The sequence below is a fragment of the Gambusia affinis genome, linkage group LG13 (assembly GCF_019740435.1).
Source record: "Gambusia affinis linkage group LG13, SWU_Gaff_1.0, whole genome shotgun sequence".
Lineage (NCBI taxonomy): Eukaryota > Metazoa > Chordata > Actinopteri > Cyprinodontiformes > Poeciliidae > Gambusia > Gambusia affinis.
This window is the reverse complement of record NC_057880.1, coordinates 18,449,930-18,471,215: the sequence shown is the minus strand read 5'-3', so window position 1 is coordinate 18,471,215 and position 21,286 is coordinate 18,449,930. Positions and strand designations below refer to the sequence as shown.

The 21,286-nt window shown below is 38.3% G+C and overlaps 1 protein-coding gene across 3 annotated transcripts in view; it reads left to right on the top strand.

Annotated features, from left to right (window-relative positions):
* mcu (mitochondrial calcium uniporter) overlaps positions 1–21,217 on the top strand; it is a 61,586-nt gene extending 40,369 nt beyond the window's left edge. For all 3 annotated transcript variants that reach the window (XM_044137211.1, XM_044137212.1, XM_044137213.1), the window contains exons 3-9: positions 8,895–8,958; positions 11,181–11,351; positions 12,103–12,207; positions 12,335–12,495; positions 14,489–14,692; positions 15,504–15,620; positions 16,947–21,217. In XM_044137211.1, coding sequence (XP_043993146.1) covers positions 8,895–8,958; positions 11,181–11,351; positions 12,103–12,207; positions 12,335–12,495; positions 14,489–14,692; positions 15,504–15,620; positions 16,947–17,027 — 903 coding nt within the window. In that variant the 3' untranslated portion in view covers positions 17,028–21,217. The remainder of the gene's footprint in view (positions 1–8,894; positions 8,959–11,180; positions 11,352–12,102; positions 12,208–12,334; positions 12,496–14,488; positions 14,693–15,503; positions 15,621–16,946) is intronic.
* The last annotated feature ends 69 nt before the right edge of the window (positions 21,218–21,286 follow it).

Below are 21,286 nucleotides of genomic sequence, written 5' to 3'. Positions count from 1 at the left end.
GGCGCTAGAAACAGCGCCGTGTATGTTACTGTTCTTTTTTTTCTCCTGTAAATCGTGAGTGGCTACCTTCTCTGTGGGCGCGTGTGTGTGTGCGTGTGTGTGTGTTCATTTCTCTGTATTTATGGGAAAATGGAGGATGTGTGCGAGTGTACAGATAACTGAGAGCCTTGAAGTGCACAGAGGTGTGCTTTTTGAGCTTTAAAGAGAAGGCACATGTTTTGAAGAAGAATAGGAACACATATTCAATTTTAAATTTATTTAGTTGTAAGCATTACAAATAATTGCATTAATAATAGTTTAAAAATTTATCAGAATTTGACTAAATACAGACTTTTAAAAAGGACGCTGAATAAAAAAAATCACCTTCAGCTCTACTGGTGCTGATAACATCACAAGAGGCACAAAAATCAAGCTGATTAACTGGCATGAAGAATTGGTTCTACAAGGATTTAGTTGCATTTAAGATGCAAATAATTCAGCCTCGGCTGTTTTAGCCAGTGACTGTTGAAGCCACGATGGATACGGCCGTGGATTGTCGACCTGAAGTGCGTAGCAATGACGATCATCTTGAAAACTTCACCTATTAATAATCCATTACATTTTTTTCATTTGATTGGTTTTTATTCAAATTTTCCACTCGGGAAATTACTAAGATCTTTCATCCTGAAATCTCCCCATTCCAGTCTGTTCTGTGCTTATTTGCACCCTTTAAAGATTAAATTTTGGTTTCTTCCATTTTCAAATGTGGAAAAGATTAGATTTTGAATTTAATGTTGTTGTTGTTGTTTTTTTTTTTCATTAATCTATATGAATAATATGTGCAATCTATAATGTGTAAAACTGAAGTTTCTGTTTAAGTCGCTGACAGAACCTACATAAAAATTCACAAATATAAAAAAATAAAAATCCTAACTTTTTCATACGGCACTCAAAAAATAACCAAAGCTGACTAAAGTACTCAACAAAAGACATTCATATCCATCCATCCATCCATTTTCTTTACACCCTTCTTCCCTAATGGGGTCGGGAGGGTTGCTGGTGCCTATCTCCAGCTGCGTCCCGGGCGAGAGGCGGGGTTCACCCTGGACAGGTCGCCTGTCTGTCGCAGACATTCATATCAAGTTTTGATATGAATCAAATAAGTTCATAATAATCTGAACTTATTATGAACTCATAAGTTCATATTATGGAGACATTTCAAAAATAAGACAATCAAAAATCATAAACTGTCCTTAACTGTTTGAAGTGCAGAGCAGTTCATTGCAAATTTCTGAAAGTATTATAGATTTTGTGAAGCTTCTGGGTTGAATTTACAATTTTGGAATATGACTTTAAAATTATGTTGTTAGTACATTACAGAAGAAAAGATTAGAAGAGGTTTAAACATGTTGCAGTCAGCAGTCTCCTTATATGCTGTAAAAGAATCGTAAAGCCAGAAAGACAACAAGCCAAAAACTTGGACCTCTTATTGGGTTCATTAAACCCACTAACAGTAAGACAGTTGACTCAGTGCATTTTCTATTTAATAGCTCATAAACCTCCTTTGTCGTCCCTGATGAAGCACAAAAGTCCACAAAGTGTGGTCAGTAGGGTCTCAGCTGATGGCACTGTTACTCTTCATGTTTTATTCATTAGTTTACTTTTTCTCAGAAAGCAGGTTCTTCTGAAACAGTTCCCTTCCCTTTTTGAGTGACTTTGTGACGTTGATACTTCTGGTGTAACTAATTACTTTATGATTGAAGATCGGTGTTTGGCAGTAATTTTGAAGCTTACAAATATTTGTATATACAGTACAGACCAAAGGTTTGGACACATAGTTGTCTCCAAACCTTTGGTCTATACTGTAGTTTGTCACAGTTTATTATTATTATTATTATTTTCTATTTACTATTTAAAATTCTGTCACACAAGAGATTTAAAAGCAGCGGAAGATTTTTTTTTTTTCAGTGCTTCGTAACCAGGTGGTGTTAGCTAGCCCAACTAGCATCCTTTACTGATCAACTAGCAACACAAGCAAGTAAAAAAATGTTACTTCAGTATAGAATACTTTAACCAAAGTGAAGGTTGTCAAGCTAAAATCAGTCTTCTTAATACCCAAGGCCAACATTTTATAGCTTAGACTCATAGTTACTTCATTTTTTGGGGATGAATGTTATAGTATTTTAAAAACATGATGTCGCTACGCTACCCCCCTGGTTTGTTCTTTTTACTGTGGCATGCATGGAGTGCTTGTTTCATGCTGTCCTCTGATGAATGTTCTCCTAACTTTCAACGGTCTTCAGATGTGAGATGATATAGTTGACATACATTTTATTTTTTGTGCAAATTGTTCTTTATAGATGTTTCCTAGTGACAACTCAGGGCTGCGTATTACCACTGAGATGAAAGCAGTCGTGTAGCTTGGAGACTGCGGTTTCTGCCACTCAGCCTCAAGGGCACCATGAAGTGGGAGTTATGTCAGCAACATTATTTCTCAATATTGGTGTCTGTTCAGCACTTACCCAGATGCAACATATAAGCTCTACTTGGCACCTATTATTTAGTTGGAACTAAAAGGATAGATGTGGGGAAGAGGCGTGTAATTATGTGTTGAGATCCCTGCATGGAAACAAAGCTGGAACGTTGACAGGTCAGTGCTGTCTTGACTTGTCTGCCAGCATTAGGTTTAACATAAAATATCATTTCATATCAACCCAGCTGAATCTCCCTTTTTTAAAATGTATAATAATTGATAATGCTACTGAGAATGTTGCATTAATAGTAAAGATTTTTTGTTTTTCTTTCTAAATCATTACAATGAGAAGAAGAAATGACGGAATTAACTCACTTTAACTACCAATATTTATATTCTCAATATGAATTAAGCATTTCGGTGTTTTGTTCCTTTGCAAGATAAGAGTACCTATCTAGAGACTTTAAATTAGCCTACCTGTTTCTCCAAGGTTTAAAGATGAGTTGACAGGGAAGCTGTTGTCTCTGGAAGAGACAAGAAAACATCCTAATAATTTATCCTAAATCATTAGGATGAAAATTAAATGCTTGTTCATCCAAATAATTCAGAAAAGGCTTTCAGAAAATATTTACTGGCCCAAATTCACCCATAAAGTAAAAAGTTTAAAACAACTGCAAGTGTGACAAACAAGGCAGCATGAGTTTATCTTATCGCACACAGTGAATACAAGGAACAAAAATAAATCTTCAAAGCTCAATGTTGAAAATACACATCAAAGACGAGCATCTTGACATCGCCATATTTTCTCAACAACCATCAGAAATGTGATACAGAGGATTTCATCTATATTATAGCATGCTGAATAATTGTATTCAGCTTAAAATTGAATTTTCTAATAGATTTTGTTACTGCAACTAAAAAACTTTTTTGCACATCTTTTAAACATACTTTCAACACCTTACCTTAAGTGATAGCACAAGATGAATCAACACTGTGAAGAGCCTTTTTTAAAATTCTCCCTAAAACTTCTTTCTCAACTTTGCACATCTGATATTCTTAAAAGGAGCAGAAAACATTAAAGGTAAAAGAAATAAACTGCAAAACAAAGTGGCTACAATCTGAAATTGAAAATCTTCGCTTCTCATTCAAAAAGCTTCTTCACCCCAGTATTCAAGTGCTTTGGCTTACCTTGACCTGCAGACTTAGCATCCACGCCAATAAATCCACTCGGGAAAAACTGTACCAAAGGTAAAATTGTAACTTTAAGGTTGGTGTCAGAGTGGGAGATTGTTGACAGTCAGGCTGAGCTAAGTCTCAACCCTTAAAGACCTTAAAAATCACTATGCTGCCAAATAAAATAATCTTGTTGCTAGGGATACAAAATCCAAACAGCTGCATGAATTTATCAGTTTACTGGTGTCAACATAGGGCTCTCCTTGAAGGTCTAAAGCAGGATTGAATATTTTCCAAGCTGTAAATATCTCAGCTTTGTTCAATACATCAGTGTTAAAGTTGATATGAATATTGGTATTGGACCAAATGTTTGTAAGCTATGTGCAAAATCCCATGAGAGAAAAATATAGCACTGTGCAAGACTTGAGACCGAGACAGATGATCCCTTCCAACCCATAAATACAGTCTGGGAGTGTGCCGATATAAATATTTCACTTCCAACACAATATCAATATTGCAGCTTTAAGTACTGGTCAATACCAAAATTGACCCCATTCAATATCAGCACATTATGCTTACTTTTATTACTTATTTCATCATGTGGAAAGTTAGAAAAAGTTTGATCAAGTGATGCAACTCAAGCAGAGAACAATAGTCAACAATAACTGTGAGAACAACAGACCTATTTATTACTAACCAGTGGGTTTACATGCAGGATACAATCGCTGCTGGATAGAAACTAATCCACTGTGGTGGACTAAATGCTGGAGCGGAGTGCTTCTATTTTAGATGCAGGTCAATGTAATCCAATATTTCTTTTATGGTTGATATTGGACCGGTTTCCTATATTATCGGATGGAGACAACCCTGATTACAGTCAGATCTACAGTGATCAGTGGTTTAGATCAAAACTTAGTCATGTTTATTTGTACAGCAGATTTCAACAAAAAGGCAGTGCAAAGTGCTTTATATCATAAAAACATCATACAGTCACCAATTATGAAACAAACAATAAACGTTACATTTTGTTAAATAACATCGCAAAAATCATAAACACAACAAATATGTTGACCAATGTTTGGCTTCCTACTTATCACAAGCAACTCTAAACAGGTGGGGTTTTAGTTTGGATTTAAAGGAAATCAGTGTTTTGGCTGTTTTGCATAGAAGCTGAATGCTGCTTCTCCATGTTTGGTTCTGGTGATCAGAGCAGACCAGAGCCAGAAGACTGGGAGGTCTGGAAGGTCGATACAACAGCAGCAGATCTTTATTATTGAATATTGTAATTTTGATGCCATGTCATTCAGTGATTTATAAAGTACCAAAAATATTTTTTAAGTCTATTCTCTGAGCTACATGGACCCGGTGTAAGGACTTTTCAACTGGGATGAGGTGTCCTGTATTGTGCTAATATTGTCCATTCAAAGCCTAGACTTGACTTTGCATCCTTTCAGTGTAAAGCCATAGCATATAAAAGCGTCATATAAATAACCCAGTTTAATTAATTTTCCTCAAATCTGCTGCCAACAGTTTTTTTGTTGTCTTGAGTATGACTGTGCCAGAGGAGGAGGAGGAAACTAATAAATCTTGCATATATCCCCACATGCATAATCACAACTGAAATGAGAACAGGAATGTGATTATGTTGCTGCGAATTCACTCGACAAATGGAAACGGTTACACATACAGTAGGGGAGGTCTTGTAAACACACAGAGCTGCAGCTCTTTCTCTCCGTAAGACTGCATGTCAGCAGCGTTCGTCCGTCTGTCTGCAGCATAATGGCACTTGGTGGTGTATGAAAAGGGGATTGATCCTCGCTGCAGAGCGCTGTCATGTCTCTGGTTTGTCTCTAGCTAACACAAGAGCCGTTTTGATCTCCATCTTCTTCCTGTTTCTGAAGCACAATGTGATGGGCTTGTTGTTGATTTCATACAGGAGGTTATTATTGTAAACTGAGGAAAGCGCTCCGATATAAGTGGGAGCCCGGGTGAAGCGCAATGCAGATGAGATATGATGGAGGAGCAGTAAAGGGAACATCAAGATTCAGTGCGAGGGATGTGGGGAAGGGAGGGTGAATTCGAGGGGCAACCCCACCTTTGAAAGACGAGGGATTCCTTTGCTGCAGTGATCAGCAGCCTCCCCATCTCTCCCTCCACCTCCTTCTCTCCTTCCCTCCAGTTTCTCATCCCCCTCTCTTCTATTTCACAAAGCGGAGTCACGTTTCAGAGAGGAGGGATTGTGTGCTGCAGGGTACAGTATGAGCAGCACATGGTTAGAAACGTAAGCACACTCGTGACTCGCACCTCTCTACTCCATCCTCCATTTATCCTCACACTTTCTTCCTCCTGTCTTTCCTCGCCTCTTTCTTTTCTCCAGCTCATCCGTCCACCACCTCCACTGAAGGCTGTTTCTTTGTTTCGCCACCGAACGCTCAGCAGTGAGAGATTGATTCCAAGGCTGCTGTGCTGTTGACTGCTGCCTCACTGTTAAATATTTCAGGCTGCGTTTCAGTGGCTGCGTGTCTGGGGAGGGGGTGAGGTCCTGCTCAGCCGCTCCCCAACCACAACTGACAAACAGCCCGGCAAACAGACGGCGGGCACACAAGTGTGCTTCTGCCCCAGCTGCGCTCGCGCACGGCTACATGTCACTGCACAGACACATAGCCGGGCTGCATTTGCGTGCGATTTTCATGTTTCTGTGGCGAGTCAGGGCTGCGTGGGAGGTTTGACTGCGAAATCTTCAAACAGGAGAAGCTAATGAATGAGAAAAGCAGAGCTGGATGACTCTCTGCAGATGGTGCAGTTATTCCAGACTGGCCAAAAGCAATTTCTCAGCATGTCATTCGATCAGCAGCCTAATCACTGTTTGGGCTCCACTTGGTGCTGTTGGATTGCAATGGGTATTCTCATTAACAATACCAACACACAGAGCTGCTGTGGTGTGCTGGCAATTGCACTCCACAAATGTGGAGGGTCTTCTTTATTTTTTTCAAAAGGGAGAATAAAAACTGGACAGCACTGATGTGTTGAATGAGTGACGTTTTGACAGCAGTTAGTCTTTTGTAATGTAAGACTCGCATGTAATTTAGTGACTCGTCAGCGCTGGCTGTGTCCATTTGGATTAATGATATTGGGGATGAGCAGTTGGGGGTGGGCATTTATTGTATTTTTTATCATGATAACTGTCTTATAATTTAATTTATCGTCACAATAATGTTTTAAGTCCCCCTTCATATTTACACCCTGAGCGCAAAATGTTCAGCCATATACAGCTCTGGGAAAAAACATAAGAGCCCACAATTAAATTTGTTGTTGCACACAAATTTAATTGTGTGCAACAATTCACTTAAATTCACTTAAAAACTACAGGAGCCCATTGAGAAGCTCCTTGTTATTTGTCGTGGAAAAAATACTATTTCCAATCACTGTTCAGGTAAAATCCCTCAATCAGGGTTATTCATATATAATGCACAATACAGAGAGCTCATAGACAATCAGTAATGAAGCAAGTGTGGATGAAAAGCTCTGCCAGGCAGAGACAACACATGAGTTTTATGTCTGATTATTTTTAAGTGGTCCCTTAATTTTTTCCATAGGTGTATTGTGAAGTGTTTTATCGCTACTTTTGTGAAAATGGGTATAGAAATTACAGATGTCTCTAGAAAACTAACTCCATAAATGTTTGAAATCTTAAAAATGAACAAAACCCCTCATATTTTCATGTCTATACATCTTCAAAAAGATTAACATTAAAAGAATTATGAATGAGGTTATTTAAAGGAAAAACACTGAAGAAAAATTAGTTTCACTGTAGCGGAGAGGCTACTTTATCTTGCAAACTAACAAGGACTACACGTTTTACAAAAAAAAAAATTATTTAGAAATCCATTTTTTTAGCAATGAAATCATTTTGGATCTTCAAAGTTCTATGCTTTGTAGGACTCAGAGATGTCTGTGTAATTCCCGCCGTGCAGCGAAGCAGGAAAGATGCCTGGGAGCGTAAACAGTTTGTGGATTGGCTGCGTGTTTCGGGTGGATGCTGGGTTTATCGGTTATCCCACTGCAGGATCTCTCCCCGACTGCAGCTTGCTGTAAGAGCTCGCACAAAAATATGCCGCTCTGCTCCGAGATATTTTTACTCTTTGTGGTCATAAAGGTGAAGCCCTGAGAGCCCTAAATGTCTGCTGCCGTGGTTCATCTCCAGGAGGGACTGCATGCATGTTGTAAATCTAATATTAAAACCGAGTCAGCCTGCTGTTGCAGACGCTGTACGTACACACAGTGAGTGGGGAAGAGATGCAAATCTGCTTGAAAGCATTGCCTTAAAGATGTGCTTTGTCTTGCTTAAATGGCAGGTTAGCGAACAGTGCTAATCATAAAGAGCAGTTTGACAGGGAAGCATATGTGTGCATGACTTTAATCAGTGAGGTTTTGCTTTTTTGATTTTGTGCCGTAATTTTTAGAAATTAGGAGTCGTGACAGCCACGTCTCACACCGGGTTTTACACCTACACTTGTGATGGGTTGCTTTTAATTTAAAACATCTGCAGCATCGATTGTGAGGGAGAGCAAATCAGATTGAGCACAAAAAACAACAGGGACTCTCGCAATCCCCTCATGTTTTCATCTTTCTCTCCAATTTGTAACAAAAACACAGAATTTATATTCAAGCTGCATTTTAGTGGCCTTGTTTTCTGTTTTTTTTTTCTTTCTCTTTTTCCAAGTGATTATTTTTACTGGAGTAATTACAAGAGATGTCAGGAGTTTAGCTGTATTTTTTTTATTATGCATGACTGTGTCTATTATTTGTGTGAAAATGAAGCTACAAATGTGTGTATTAATCTTCCTTCCTTGCAGTCTGTAATTTAATTCAGTCAGTCTTATAACATATGTATATACTAGGTATACAGACTAGAGGAGGGGTAGTATTTCCTGAAGATTGTTCCTTCTGTCCATCTAACCATTTACTGTGTAATTCTTTCACCCATTCCTCTCAATTTATCCCTCTATCCCAGGGGTCAGCAACCTTTTCCATTCAAAGAGCCATTTTTGACTCCGCTGCTACATAATAAAACTCATTTCGGGCCACAAAAATGATTTTTAAATATGTTTATTATTAAACCTATTATTATTAAGCTCCAGCATGTGTAGTGAAAAGTGGAAAATAGTGGCCACGTCGTCCAGCAACATATTTGGTTAGTCTCAAGATCAGCATGTCAGATGAGAGTACTGTGTTAAAAATGTTCTTTATCTCTCTCTCCTGTCTGCAGGTTTGGAAGAGCGCCCCCTCATGGCCTGGGCAGAGACTGTTTTGTTCCTCCGCTGCTCCACAGGGTAAGCCCTCCTTTGAGCCACATCATGATGTTCCCTTTATGCCAAAACTCCCAACTAATTGACTTCCCTTACCATTCCGAGACAAAAGAGAATTGGACCAAAGCAAAGTTATGCATTAATCAGACTGCAGAGGCTCATTTGGAGTTAGCAGCCAGTGGATTATTAATGTGGATGTTGCTCTCGGGAATCACCTTTTTGGTTGGCAGAAGGAAAGAAAGAGGCAGCAGCACTGCAGAACAGGAGGATTTGATTTTAAATATGGCTTAAAAAGCTGTGGGATTGGAGCAGAGACAAGCATAAGATTCCCCCCACACTTCAAACGGTGAATCAGTGACGGCAGGATAAAGGAGGACAAAAGGGAACGGGTGCAAGCAAGGAGCAACCCATCTATTCCCCTGCAATAAAGTGAAATGAAACGTCTATACGTCTGTTCCTTTGAGCGCCTGTTCAAAAGAGAGAATCCCCCAGAAGGCAGCTGCCAGCTGATGATCCTTCACCTCAGTGTGGGATTGAGCTGAAAAAGTGCTGATTCACTGCAGCACTCCAGACCGTCTCCTCACTGGACTCTTCCTTGATTCATGGATCTGTCATTGGAGACCATTCAGCATGATAATGGTACAAGCTGCGCTGGCTCTTTATAACCACAGTTTGGTTATGGACCAATAGAGTTGTGTTATAGAGATGTTTACTTTGCAGGAAGGAGCTTCTGGGGAGCTGTTTGGGCAAAATTAACCATTCTTACAGCAGTGATTAAAAATAAGATGTGCGGCCGCGATGCGCACCTGAATGGCATTTTGATCTTCACAAGAGCCTCATCTAGAGATATAAATAGACCTTTCTGTGGGAATAAAAACCAAGTGCAGTTGGTGTCAAGATTGTTGACTGCAACTCTCTGTTGTCATTAGTGTAGGCCTTGTTTTCATAAATCGGCAGTACATCTATTTGGTTTATTTTATGTAGATTCAACTTTACTAGAAAATTACATACTAAAGGTTTCTGTAGGACCAAAGGTAACTGAAATGAAATATTAACAAAAAGGTTGTTTCAGTAATTCAGTTTTCAATACACTTTGGTACACAATCTTCTAAATTCTTTCCTGTAATTAAACTTTCCACTAAAATCCTTGGATAAAGCTCCTTGTGAATGTTTTTTAATATTTATTTTCTTGATTAGAAATTCAGTGTTTTTTGGTCCTAATCTTAATTTTTTCTCAGACTACTGCTGTTTCTATTTGCTATCAGCCGTAATTATCAAAATGAAAAGAAATGAAGGCTTGAAGTGGGTAATGAATGAACATTCGAGTTTTGCTTGTTTAACTGAGTAACGAAGATAAATTGACTTTTAAATGAGCTTGTAATTGATTGAGATCAGGATGAAAATTACAAATAGCTTTTACATCAGTCACTGTTATTGAAAGCAGTCCAATTCTATTAGAGTCAAAAGAAAATTTCTAGTTCTACTATAAACATCTGACATGCAATTTCCTTTTTATATTTTAGGCAGATGAGGCATTTTTCTCTCTGGTGCCAAACGCTGCTAACCTTGGTGTAACGCTGTGACAAAAGCAGATCACCAAACCATACTCTAGTTATCTTACTGAGTATTTTGTTTTGTCTAGTTTCTAAAATAAATATCTTAAAACATTTGCAATAAGACTAATCTAACTTGCAAGGAATATCAACAAAATATAGGAGCTTGTTTGAAGTGAATAATTCCTTAATATTGATCCACTGGAAGATTTTTTTCACTTATAACAAGACACTTTCCCTGTGTTCTAAGTGAAAAAAATCTGCCAGTGGAACGAGAAATTAAAAAGAAATTTATATTAAGGAATTATTGACGTAAAACAACCTCCTACATATTGCTGGAAAGTTACTTGGAACTTAGTTTTGTCTTATTTCAAGCAACAAAACTAGAAACTAGACAGAGATTTTGTGTTTTTCCAGGGTGCAGTTTGTATTTAATTGTTTTATGTATAAATTAAAATCTCTTTTTCTGACCTCTAGTTAACGTTTTTACTATAGGTCTCCTCCCTGTACTTTAAGTCAGTTTTTTTTTTTTTTTTTTTAAATCAACGTTTAGTATTTGATCAAGCCTGACTCCTAAGGGTTCACAAATGTTCAATCATTTTTTGTTGTAAATTCTTTGGTAAACTTTTCTCATTAGTCCTATGAGTATTTGTGGCGTTTCCCTAACCCCTCTTCCTTGTTATGCTCTCTCAGAGGTGACGGTGGTGTATCAGAATGGTCTGCCTGTGATCTCGGTCAGTTTGCCGTCCAGGCGGGAGCGCTGCCAGTTCACCCTGAAGCCTCTGAGCGACTGTGTGGGCGTTTTCCTGCAGCAGCTGCAGGCGGAGGACAGAGGCATCGACCGTGTGGCCATCTACTCCATGGGTAAGAACCACTGCTGTTAATCAATTGAGAAATTAATCAGATTAATCACACCATAGCTCTGTGATTAATCAACAGTAATCACTATGCCCAACTTTGAAAAGTTGAAATGTAAGAATCTACATTTTGAAAACATTTGAGAAAATGTTTTATTGTCTCAAACCAAAGATGTCAGTTTTCCAGGTTTTCATATCCAGGGAGGTTTAAAAGAAGCCATTTTGATTCAGACAAAGTTTATAAATGATAACTAGAAATTGCTTGGTTTTAGGTTGTAAAATAAATCACAGTTTAGTGTTGAACGTCCATCATGCAACATGATTCAACATGCAGCAAAGGAGCCATGGGAAGGATTTGAACTTGAGGCATCCAGTCTAACCAGTCGGACTCTCCTCATTCATCCTTTCACTCCCATTTGCGACTGTATTGTTAAACGCATTACATAACCATGTAATGTGTAAAGTGACCTTTTACAGGACAAAGACTTTTTGGTCAAAATAGGCAAGGCGATCAATCTGCATTAAACAATCAAACTTGTTAAATTAACTACATGTGTTAATGCCTTAACAGCAGCTGTGTTTACAATGACCATATAATTGTGCAATTTGATATATTGAAAATAAATTGATATATTAAAAATAAATATCCAAAAGCTGCATATTTCACTCTCTGTCAGACTTAACAGTCCTGATTTTCCAGAGTGGGGAGACTAACCGAAGCTGTTTCTCTCACTATTTTGTCTTTTTTTTTTCCCCAGACGGAGCGAGGATCGCCTCCTCCACTGGCATAGACATCCTGCTGATGGATGACTTTAAGCTCGTCATCAATGACACCACTCATATTGTGCGACCACCAAGGAGAGGTTCGTACCAACAGAGAGAGAATCTGAGTAACAAAGAATCGCATCTCTCTCTGTTGAGAGGATTGCGTAATAAACATAAACATAAATACATAAACATAAACTTGTGATTATGTATTTGTTTGAGCAGAGATTCTGCCACACGAGGAGGCCGAGAGGCTAAATGACGTCAAGTTTCTGGTGCAGCAGCTCTACACCACACTGCACATTGAGGAGCACCAGCTCAGCAAAGAGCGGGAGCTGATTGGACGACTGGAGGACCTCAACTCTCAGCTGCGCCCCCTAGAGAAGGTTCATTAAAAGCTTTTGACCGTTAGTGTTAGAGACTCCAGAAAACACTGCGAGTTCTAGAAAGGTCAGTTTCATGCCGTTAATCTGTGGAGATGAGGGAGCTGAGTTAAGCTGGGCTTGTTGTCATCTTCCTCATTCATCGTAATGAGATAATTAATTTGTGTGACCAAAACAAAACAGCTAATCTCATGATAATTAAGCCTTGATACAGTACATAAATTTCAGAAGAACAGATGCATGATGTAATCTTTTTCCATTAAAACTCCTTAATGGGATTGTTTGAATTGTTGCACTTCTGCCAAAAATTAAAAATACTTTTTTATATATATATGTACAGCTCTGGGAAAAAAAATAAGAGCCAACTGCACTGAACCCCATAGAAAAGCTCATGGTTATTCCACCAAATATTGATTTCTAAGTTAAAGCATTAGTATTGTTGTTTCTAAATGAATATGAATTTATTTTCTTTGCATTATTTGAGGTCTGAACATTTCTCATTTTCTGCAAAAAAATGCAAAAATTTTTTGTATCTCAGACATGTCAGTAATTCATAGAATAAAAGAACAATGTTCATTTTACTCAAACATACACCTATAAAAAGTAAAATCAGAGAAACTGATCATTTTAAGTGGATTCTTAATTCTTTTCCAGAGTTGCAGCAAAAAAGCAGCAATTTATAGCAAATAAAGCTGACTCTTTCAGCATTTCTTACAAAGCTATAAACTATTGGAACAACCCACTTTATATAAAAAGACAGAAATGAATAAAAATAAGAAAATTGTTAGAATGAAATGCCTATAGTTCAACAATCTGATAAGCAATTAATTACTAAATGAAATTATTTGGCGGCTTTCTAGTCATAGCAACTACTATAAGTCCTTTACCTTCTGTCACATTCACCAAGCTGCACACACAGCTGTGTGTCGGGTCGTGACTTGTGATTAAGTGCTTTTCCCATGAGTCCATCAAGCCCACAAGTTACAGAGTACAAGATGATTCCTCTTTCTACTGAAAGACAGATGCCCTGTAATTATCACTTAAATGTCAGTAAGAAAGCAGAAATGGACCCTTGGATCCTGGAGATCTCTATAAATGCTGATAACTTCTTACTTTAATAGTTAAAACACCAAATATACATAAATATGCATTAACACACACAATGAGAACCGTTTTAGCATCATAACCGATGTTAATGTCTGCAGTTTAACATCTTTCCAAGCTGCATTTTCTATCAAATATTTTAGATATGGTCTACAATTTTACAGCAATTTTCTGCAATTAGACAAGATTCCACTGTAGATTTCTAAAATATTTATAAAATGCCTAATTAGTCAGCATTTTAATCAGCTCCGAGTCTCTTGCAGCAGTGCTTCATGAATCTATTTTGTCTGTCAGTTTTACCAATCAAAGTGCGTGTGCAGTTTTTGTGGTGCTCAGCTTTATTTGATTTATAATCCATAATAATAGGGTGTGTAATAAAAAGTCACATTTCCCATGATATATAAGTGCAAACCTTTCAAAATTACTACCACAAACACCTTGAATTATATTGCAAAAAATCCCCAAAATAGTTGCGAAACCTGGAGGGACTGAAAAGATGTTCAATATTATCGAATTCTAAGAATTTATTATATTTTAACAGTTTGTTAACAGGTTTTGGCAATAGATTCTGGCACAGCCGGCCCTTTAAAAACACTCATGATCTTGATTTGGCCCAAAATTAAATTGAGTTTGACACATGTCATATAGAGCTTTTGTGGGAACCCTGATAAGTTTGAAATTACTCTTGTACCATTAAAAATAAAATAAAAAATCTTTACTTAAGCCAATTTTACAAGACAAACTGAAATATCTTTCCATTAAAATAATAACTTTTGTTTTTGGGTTGTTGTTTTTTTTATGTTTTATCACCCTTTTGAAGCCTCCAGTCCAACTTGTAAACTGACCTCTCTGTAAGTCTAGTTGTGCACTTCATGCTGCTCTGTTTGTGCAGGTGAGAGAGGAGCTGAGCAAGAAGGCGGAGCGCCGCACCACCTGGGTGCTGTGGGGCGGCATGGCGTACATGGCGACACAGTTTGGCATCCTGGCCAGGCTGACCTGGTGGGAATACTCCTGGGATATCATGGAGCCCGTCACCTACTTCATCACTTATGGCACTGCGATGGCAATGTATGCCTACTTTGTGCTTACACGTCAGGTAAGACTGGAGATTATATAAGGAAGGTGAATTAAGCAACATATCTTAAAGTGATAAAAATATTGCACCCAATTTATAGTGAATAATCTTGAAAAAAATTAAATAAAATAAAAAAAACAGATCAGGGGTGTTCAAAATTTATGGCCTTTGGATTGACTTTGGGTAGTTTAAAAAATGATACAAAGTTGACCTGTTCAGACTTTTTATTTTTTACCCAGGGTAAAATAACAACCAACATAATTTTCTTATAATCAAAAATATTGAGTGCAACACAAAGTATTTGTCTTTTTATAACAAAAGTTTTGTAATAAGTAGAATCCCGTCTGCCCAGAAACTTTTACTGAAAAGTCGGCTTTGTTGCATCAAATCAGATTTTATATAATTTATTAAACTTGGCTAATTATAGCAAACATCCTGTTTTTATGTACTGATAATTCATTTGTTCAATCGAAACCCCAAAATTTTAAAAACCAGATGCCTTTCTTTAAATACAGCAGAAAGACTTTTATAATTCTAGGATCAACAGTAAATAATAACTTTATTTGCTTGATTCTACTTGAATTTTGGAACACAAATACTTGACTTGATAATTTTGACCCAGGTGACAAAAAGTTTGGACACCCCTGCCACAAAGTAAAGTAATCTGTTTTCCTTTTTCATAAATTTCTTCTGATTTTTAGCTCCAAGGACACACAGTCTGTTTTTCCCTCGGTGTGATCCGTCCCAGGGACTCACAGCAGAGCTTGGAGGACAACTGATAAACTGGTTCTTGTTTCAAAATGCTCCATCTTTGTCTCCCTTTAACCTGCAGGAGTATGTTTATCCTGATGCTAGGGATAGACAGTATCTGCTGTTCTTCCACAAGGGAGTGAAGAGGACACGCTTTGATATCGAGAAGTACAACAAGCTGAAGGATGACATCGCTGAGGTACGGGGATTTAGCCTCTATCTGAAAATCTTGATTGATTTGTTTTTGCTGTCAAGCAGACACTAAATAAGGCAGAGTGTGTTATTTTGACTGTAAGCAGATATAAGGGGTGTAAATATAGCTACTGTATTGTCAGTGCAAAGTAGAGAAGTTGCAACAGTTACTATGATATCTACTAAAGTCTGGAATGAGATTTCTGTATTTCCCAGGCCTTCCAAAGTCGAGAAAAATGTCAGTTTTTCCAAACTTTTGCTTAGATGTTGTCTTTCCTATTTTAATTACTTTCTTCTTTCTCTCCTTCCTGGACTCTTTTGGTGTCCCTTGTGCCCTTATTTACTTTGTTTCCTGTGCTCTACCTCCCTTCCACCCTAACGTTCTGCATTATTTCTTTTTTCTAAGTGTTTGTTCTTCTTTTGCTTTGTGTCCCCTTCTTGTCCTCCTTTATAGTTTCCTTTCTTTCTTCTTTCATTGCCCCCCTTGTTTTTCTTGTCTTCTCTTCCCTTCTTTCTCCCTCATGTCCTTCCCTCTTTCTCCTTTCTTTTCTTACACTTTTTAGTCACTCCTTCCTCCATCCTGTCCGAGGGAGGAAGGAGTGACTTTGTCTTTGTCTTTGTTTTTCCCTCTGTCCTTCCTTCCTCATATCCTTTCTTTTTCCTTATTTTCTTCTTTGCACCTTATTTCTCTTCCTGTCTTCTGTACTTCCTTTCTCACCTTCCTTGTCTTTCTTTCCACCTCACCTTCTTCCCTTCTTGCTTTCCTTTCTTCTTTTTTGTGTTTCTTTCCATGTTTGGTTTTGCAAGTTCTATATGAAAATCCTATTGAGTTTTTCACCTCCTTATTTAAATCTGTTGCTACCAACTTATTACATCAAAAATCCCTAAAACCAAGTCTTGTTTGTGCCACACAATATACTACATCTCAACACTGATTTCATTTCTTACTTTTAACACACACTAAAGGATCTTTTTAAGAAGTCCTCTAATAGTTTTGCAGAATGAACGCGTTGCTTATTGTATGTATGTAAATGTTCTCCTCTCTCCCTCTCTCTAAATTTGTGTTTTAGTACTTTCAGGCTAAGATTGCAAATGAGAAATTGTTCCCAATATCTTGCATGGTGAAATAAAGGTTTAACTAACTAGCTTTAGATTAATATGCACCACACGATTTTCCATTCGGAAATTGGATTTGTTAATTTCAGAATGGAAATGTCTAAATCCAATTACCAAAGGTGATGGAAATTGGATGCTCAAAGATGATGTTTTTGCCTGGTTAACTTAATAAATGTCATATGTTTTCGTATTTTTCCTCTTCTTCTTCTCTGTCCAGGTGGAGCTGGACCTGAAGCGCCTAAGGGATCCGCTCCAGCTCCAGCTCCCGATTCAGCAGCTGCCCAGCGACAAAAATTGATGGCAAGCGTGACTCCCCTCATCTCTGATCTCCTGGAACCGACCCTCTTTCTTCCCTCTCCCCCCCTCTGGTGTCTGATAATCCCCTCTCTACCTCCTCCTATCCTGCTCTCCTTCTTTACCTGTCCCTTTGTTTATTGTGGAAGGTTTTTTTTTTTTTTTCTTTCCTGGCTAAAATGTATAGTTGGAATTCGAGAATGCCTCAAACTGAAGACTTCTCACAGCTGAAGGTTGAAGAGGAAGACGAAGATGATGAAGATTATCAAAGCAAATTGGATTAGCCTCAAACTCTGGAGGGGCGACCTGCCGGTAAACTGCAGGGATGAATGTGAATTTGCTTGCTTGTAAGCACTCTGAGATAGCAAACATGGTGAGGAGCAGCCCTTGTTGAGTCAGTGTGAGTGTGTTGAAGAGGGATCGACAACACACACACACGCAGGCGCGCGTGAACGCCTCCTCCCGGCCTGTGCAAGCTCCAGAGACAAGTTTACAGGAAGTTCTGACTGCAGTCGCACCATCATGGAGACTCTAGTTTCCCTGCGTCTGAACTCTGCCGCCTCCCCTCCCTCTCCGTCGAGCCGCACCTCCTCCAGGTGGCGGGCAGCTTCCCTTCGTCAGGAGCATCTGTATCTCTGCAGGAAGCAGGAACGCCTCGTTTTCTCTTCCTGTTGATGTTCTGTAAGCGGCTTGGCATCCGCAAGTCAGAGAGTCCTACCGACAACAACATCACTGTGTGTTCTTTTATTCCAAAACAAAAAACAACAAAAAAAAAAAAAGTTAATATTTTGGCACTTTTTATTTTGAAAGCCATAGTATATTTGTTATGACGAAAATATGGGTATATATGTATACAATCAAACAAATGACCAGAGGCTAGTTTTTTTCCCCTTTGTTTTCCAGTGGGGGGAGGAGCTCTCCGACAAACATAAAAAAAAAAAATTTATCATCGGAACCCCCTAAAGGGACTCCACTAACTACAGCATTACATTGTATTCAATAAATACCTTGTACTAATAGCTTTGTACATTTTCATGACAAGTGCACAATATATATGTGGCGTTCATTTTCAGGAGAAGAGCTCCTGTGCATGATCTCTGAGAGGGAGGAAGCAACTCTGAAGCCAGATCAGGGTGAAAAATGGCTTTAATTACAAAATAAATGTATTTCTCAGCAATGTGAATAATGCTGTGCTTTATCTCTTTAACCAACCATTGCTGCGGCGTGTTGTGCATTATCTCCAATGTAGTTAAAAAAAAAGAAGAAAAACTTGCCCTAATGTTGGAGTATAACCTAATTCGATTCATGCAACAAAAAAAACAAAAAAACATAAAATAAAATTTCATCCTAAGATGATATGGAATAAAGTCAGAGTTTTCTCCTCCCACTGCTGCTGTAATGGCCTCCCCCCTGCTCTCAGTGACAAGGCAGGGCAGACTGCATGCTGTGGTATGGCCTCAGTAGAAACTTGTGAACGTGTAGGAGCATTATTGCAATTTTGTACTTAACTGGGCACCTTCTTTTCGCGCATCCTTTTGACGTCCATCAGCATCTCCATGAAGTTTTGCAACACATTGTTAATTCAAACCATATCTTGATATTTCTTTAGATGTGGGCCAGTATGAGATTCTCGCTGCAGGGAAACATCGGACAAAATACTGTGACTTTACTGTGTTGGGCTGAACTTTAAACCAAAAAACCTATCAAATGACCTAATCTTGTTGATTTAAAACTGAAAATTGATCCTGCTACTCCAAAAATGTCAATAAACGCAAGTATTAAAATTTTGTTAAAGATTTTGCAAGCATATACATCCGCTTCGCTGATGAACCCAAATACGGGATTTCTTGGTTTTGATCCAATAAATAATCAGATTTTGATTATTTAAAGGAAAATTGATCAGACCGGTTTAACTGGTCAGATTAAATCTCATCAATAAGTCGATCTCCTCAAGTCTCAGTAGCAGACAGAGACCAGCAGGTGGCACTGCTTTAGGTTTCATAGCTATTTCCAAAAAGCCAAATTTGTCTTTTGTTTCAGCCAGCTGAGTGGTGGTGTGCAGCATTGGGCTAGCCTATGCTCCATAACACCTGGAAAAGCAAAATATTATTTTCAACAAAAAAAAAAATGTAGTCTGTAAGGAACTATATGACAATTTTAGCACCGTTGAAAAGGTAACTTTTAAAACTCTTGGTACCGGTAGCTGGCCCATGCCTAAAGCTTTTTTGCGAATGTTTCTCCATGAACTTCTTTCAGAGCGGCAGAGTTTGCTGTTCAGGGTCCGGTTTGTCGGCCCCAGCAGGGGGGCTTGGCATTTCGCTCCCTTCGCCATTTTATCCCTTCATAGTTTCAGTCGTTTGGTACCATCTGCCATTGGACGGGGCCCTCTAGGATGTTTCTTACCTGATCATGTTCTACTGGTTGTCTGACTCCAATCATTGATATCCACCAGCAGATGGCTGATCAGTTATCTTGCTTTGATTAGGAGTCAAACTCTGTTCTTTGTCATGAGTTTACTGGTTCAAAAAGGGGCTCAGAACCTAAATGAGAGGAAATATAGTGTAATTAGAAGTTTTCCCAAATATATAACATCATCTGTGAGATTTGACTGTTATATGCGTGTTTATCTCTATAATTTATGTAAATACTTTGTGAAGTGAAAAAAAAATTGTTTTTTTTGGCATGAAACAATGGCTTGAGTAACTCTTCAAAGCAATATTGGATGCAAATTGACAAAAGTACAAAGTGAGCCCCCTAGTGGTCCAAACGCCATTTTTTTTTATCATCTCTTTTTGCTCCAAAGACAAAGCCAGTTGTTTTTGACTCTGAGCTGTCATCACTCAGCCTGTGCAGCGGGGAGGCGCCGTCCCCCAACATCCTCCTACATGGAGTTCAGGAGCATCCTGAACTCGAGTCCTACTGGGGAGCAGATCTTTCATATTTAAGTGCATGCTTTGGGCTCAGATCATTAATTAGCCTTGCAAATTTAAAGACAGGATAGAGCCTTATCTGGTGCATTGTGTGTGTTTGTTTGTGTGTGTTATTGCTTAGAGAAATTGTGCCTTTTGGATAATAAATGACGTAATCTGTGTTGAGATCTTAGTCTTAAACGAACAGCAGTGTTAGGCATTCAGAGACAAAGAAAGGCAGAAATGGGTTTGTTTAGGAAGTGGAAATACATTTGAAAATGTTTAAACGGTGTAAAAATGTAAGAAGGTTTCTGCATCTGTGATTCTTTTGCTGCTTGTCAGTACAAGTAAGAGTTGATATTTCCTGAATATATCTGCTTTCACACACAATACACTCAGATCCTGTAATAGTTGGCTGTTTGTGGTCTGGTTCCTCCCCTCTGCTGTCTCTCTGTCCGTCATCACTTTCTCTTTTTTATTTTTCTTCTTCAGATCATACCATCCACCGTTTACTGCCTTTTGTTTGTCTTTATTTTTTTCTAAACAAACTATATCAAATATAGGGAAACTTATGCTAAAGAGGGTGTTGCATGAATGTATGTTTACATGGAAACTTATCTAAAAAGAAAAAAAAAGATGATTTATTCAAATACGTGCAAAGATAATTTAAGAAACGTTGTTTGTAGAGATTCCTAGTTATAAAAAGGGACATCAGGCAGTGCTGCGTCTTTAAAGTCCAGCCTGCCAGACATCATTCAAGTCCCAGCCAACCAACTGCTTAAATCCAGTCCATTTTTATCTTATGTATTCCCAGTATCCTGGTCCTGACTGTGTGTCCTCGTTCTCCGATAAGTGAAAAATTCCAACAACGAAGGCCTGAGAGCCTCTGTGCTAAAGGAGAGACTTCAGGTTAATGCTTTAAAATCATCTGGGAAGACCTCCGTCTTTTCTTTTCACCCACCCTTGCCTTTGTTTTCTCCAAAGTGTCATTATTATTCTACATTTTTTGATGTGCATTGAGCTTCAGATTTTTGTGATTGATTTTGTTTGGACATGCTCAAGATGGAAGCAGAACGTAGGATTGAATGGATCATGTATTTCATTTGGACCTATTCTACTCTGTTGTTTTTGTTTGCTTCAGTTGACATGATGCTGTAATGTTGGCAGAACAAAAAATAAATAAAGAAAGAAAGAAAGAAAATGTAAAATCCTGTATCATTTATGAAATATGTATAAAGGAGAAATGTAATTCAATTATCAATAAAACCCTTGTCCAGGTTTTGGAGCTAATGGTCCCAGTGAGAGTCTTTGCTTTTGTTGTGCAGCTGATGTTTATAGAAATCCATGACTTCCT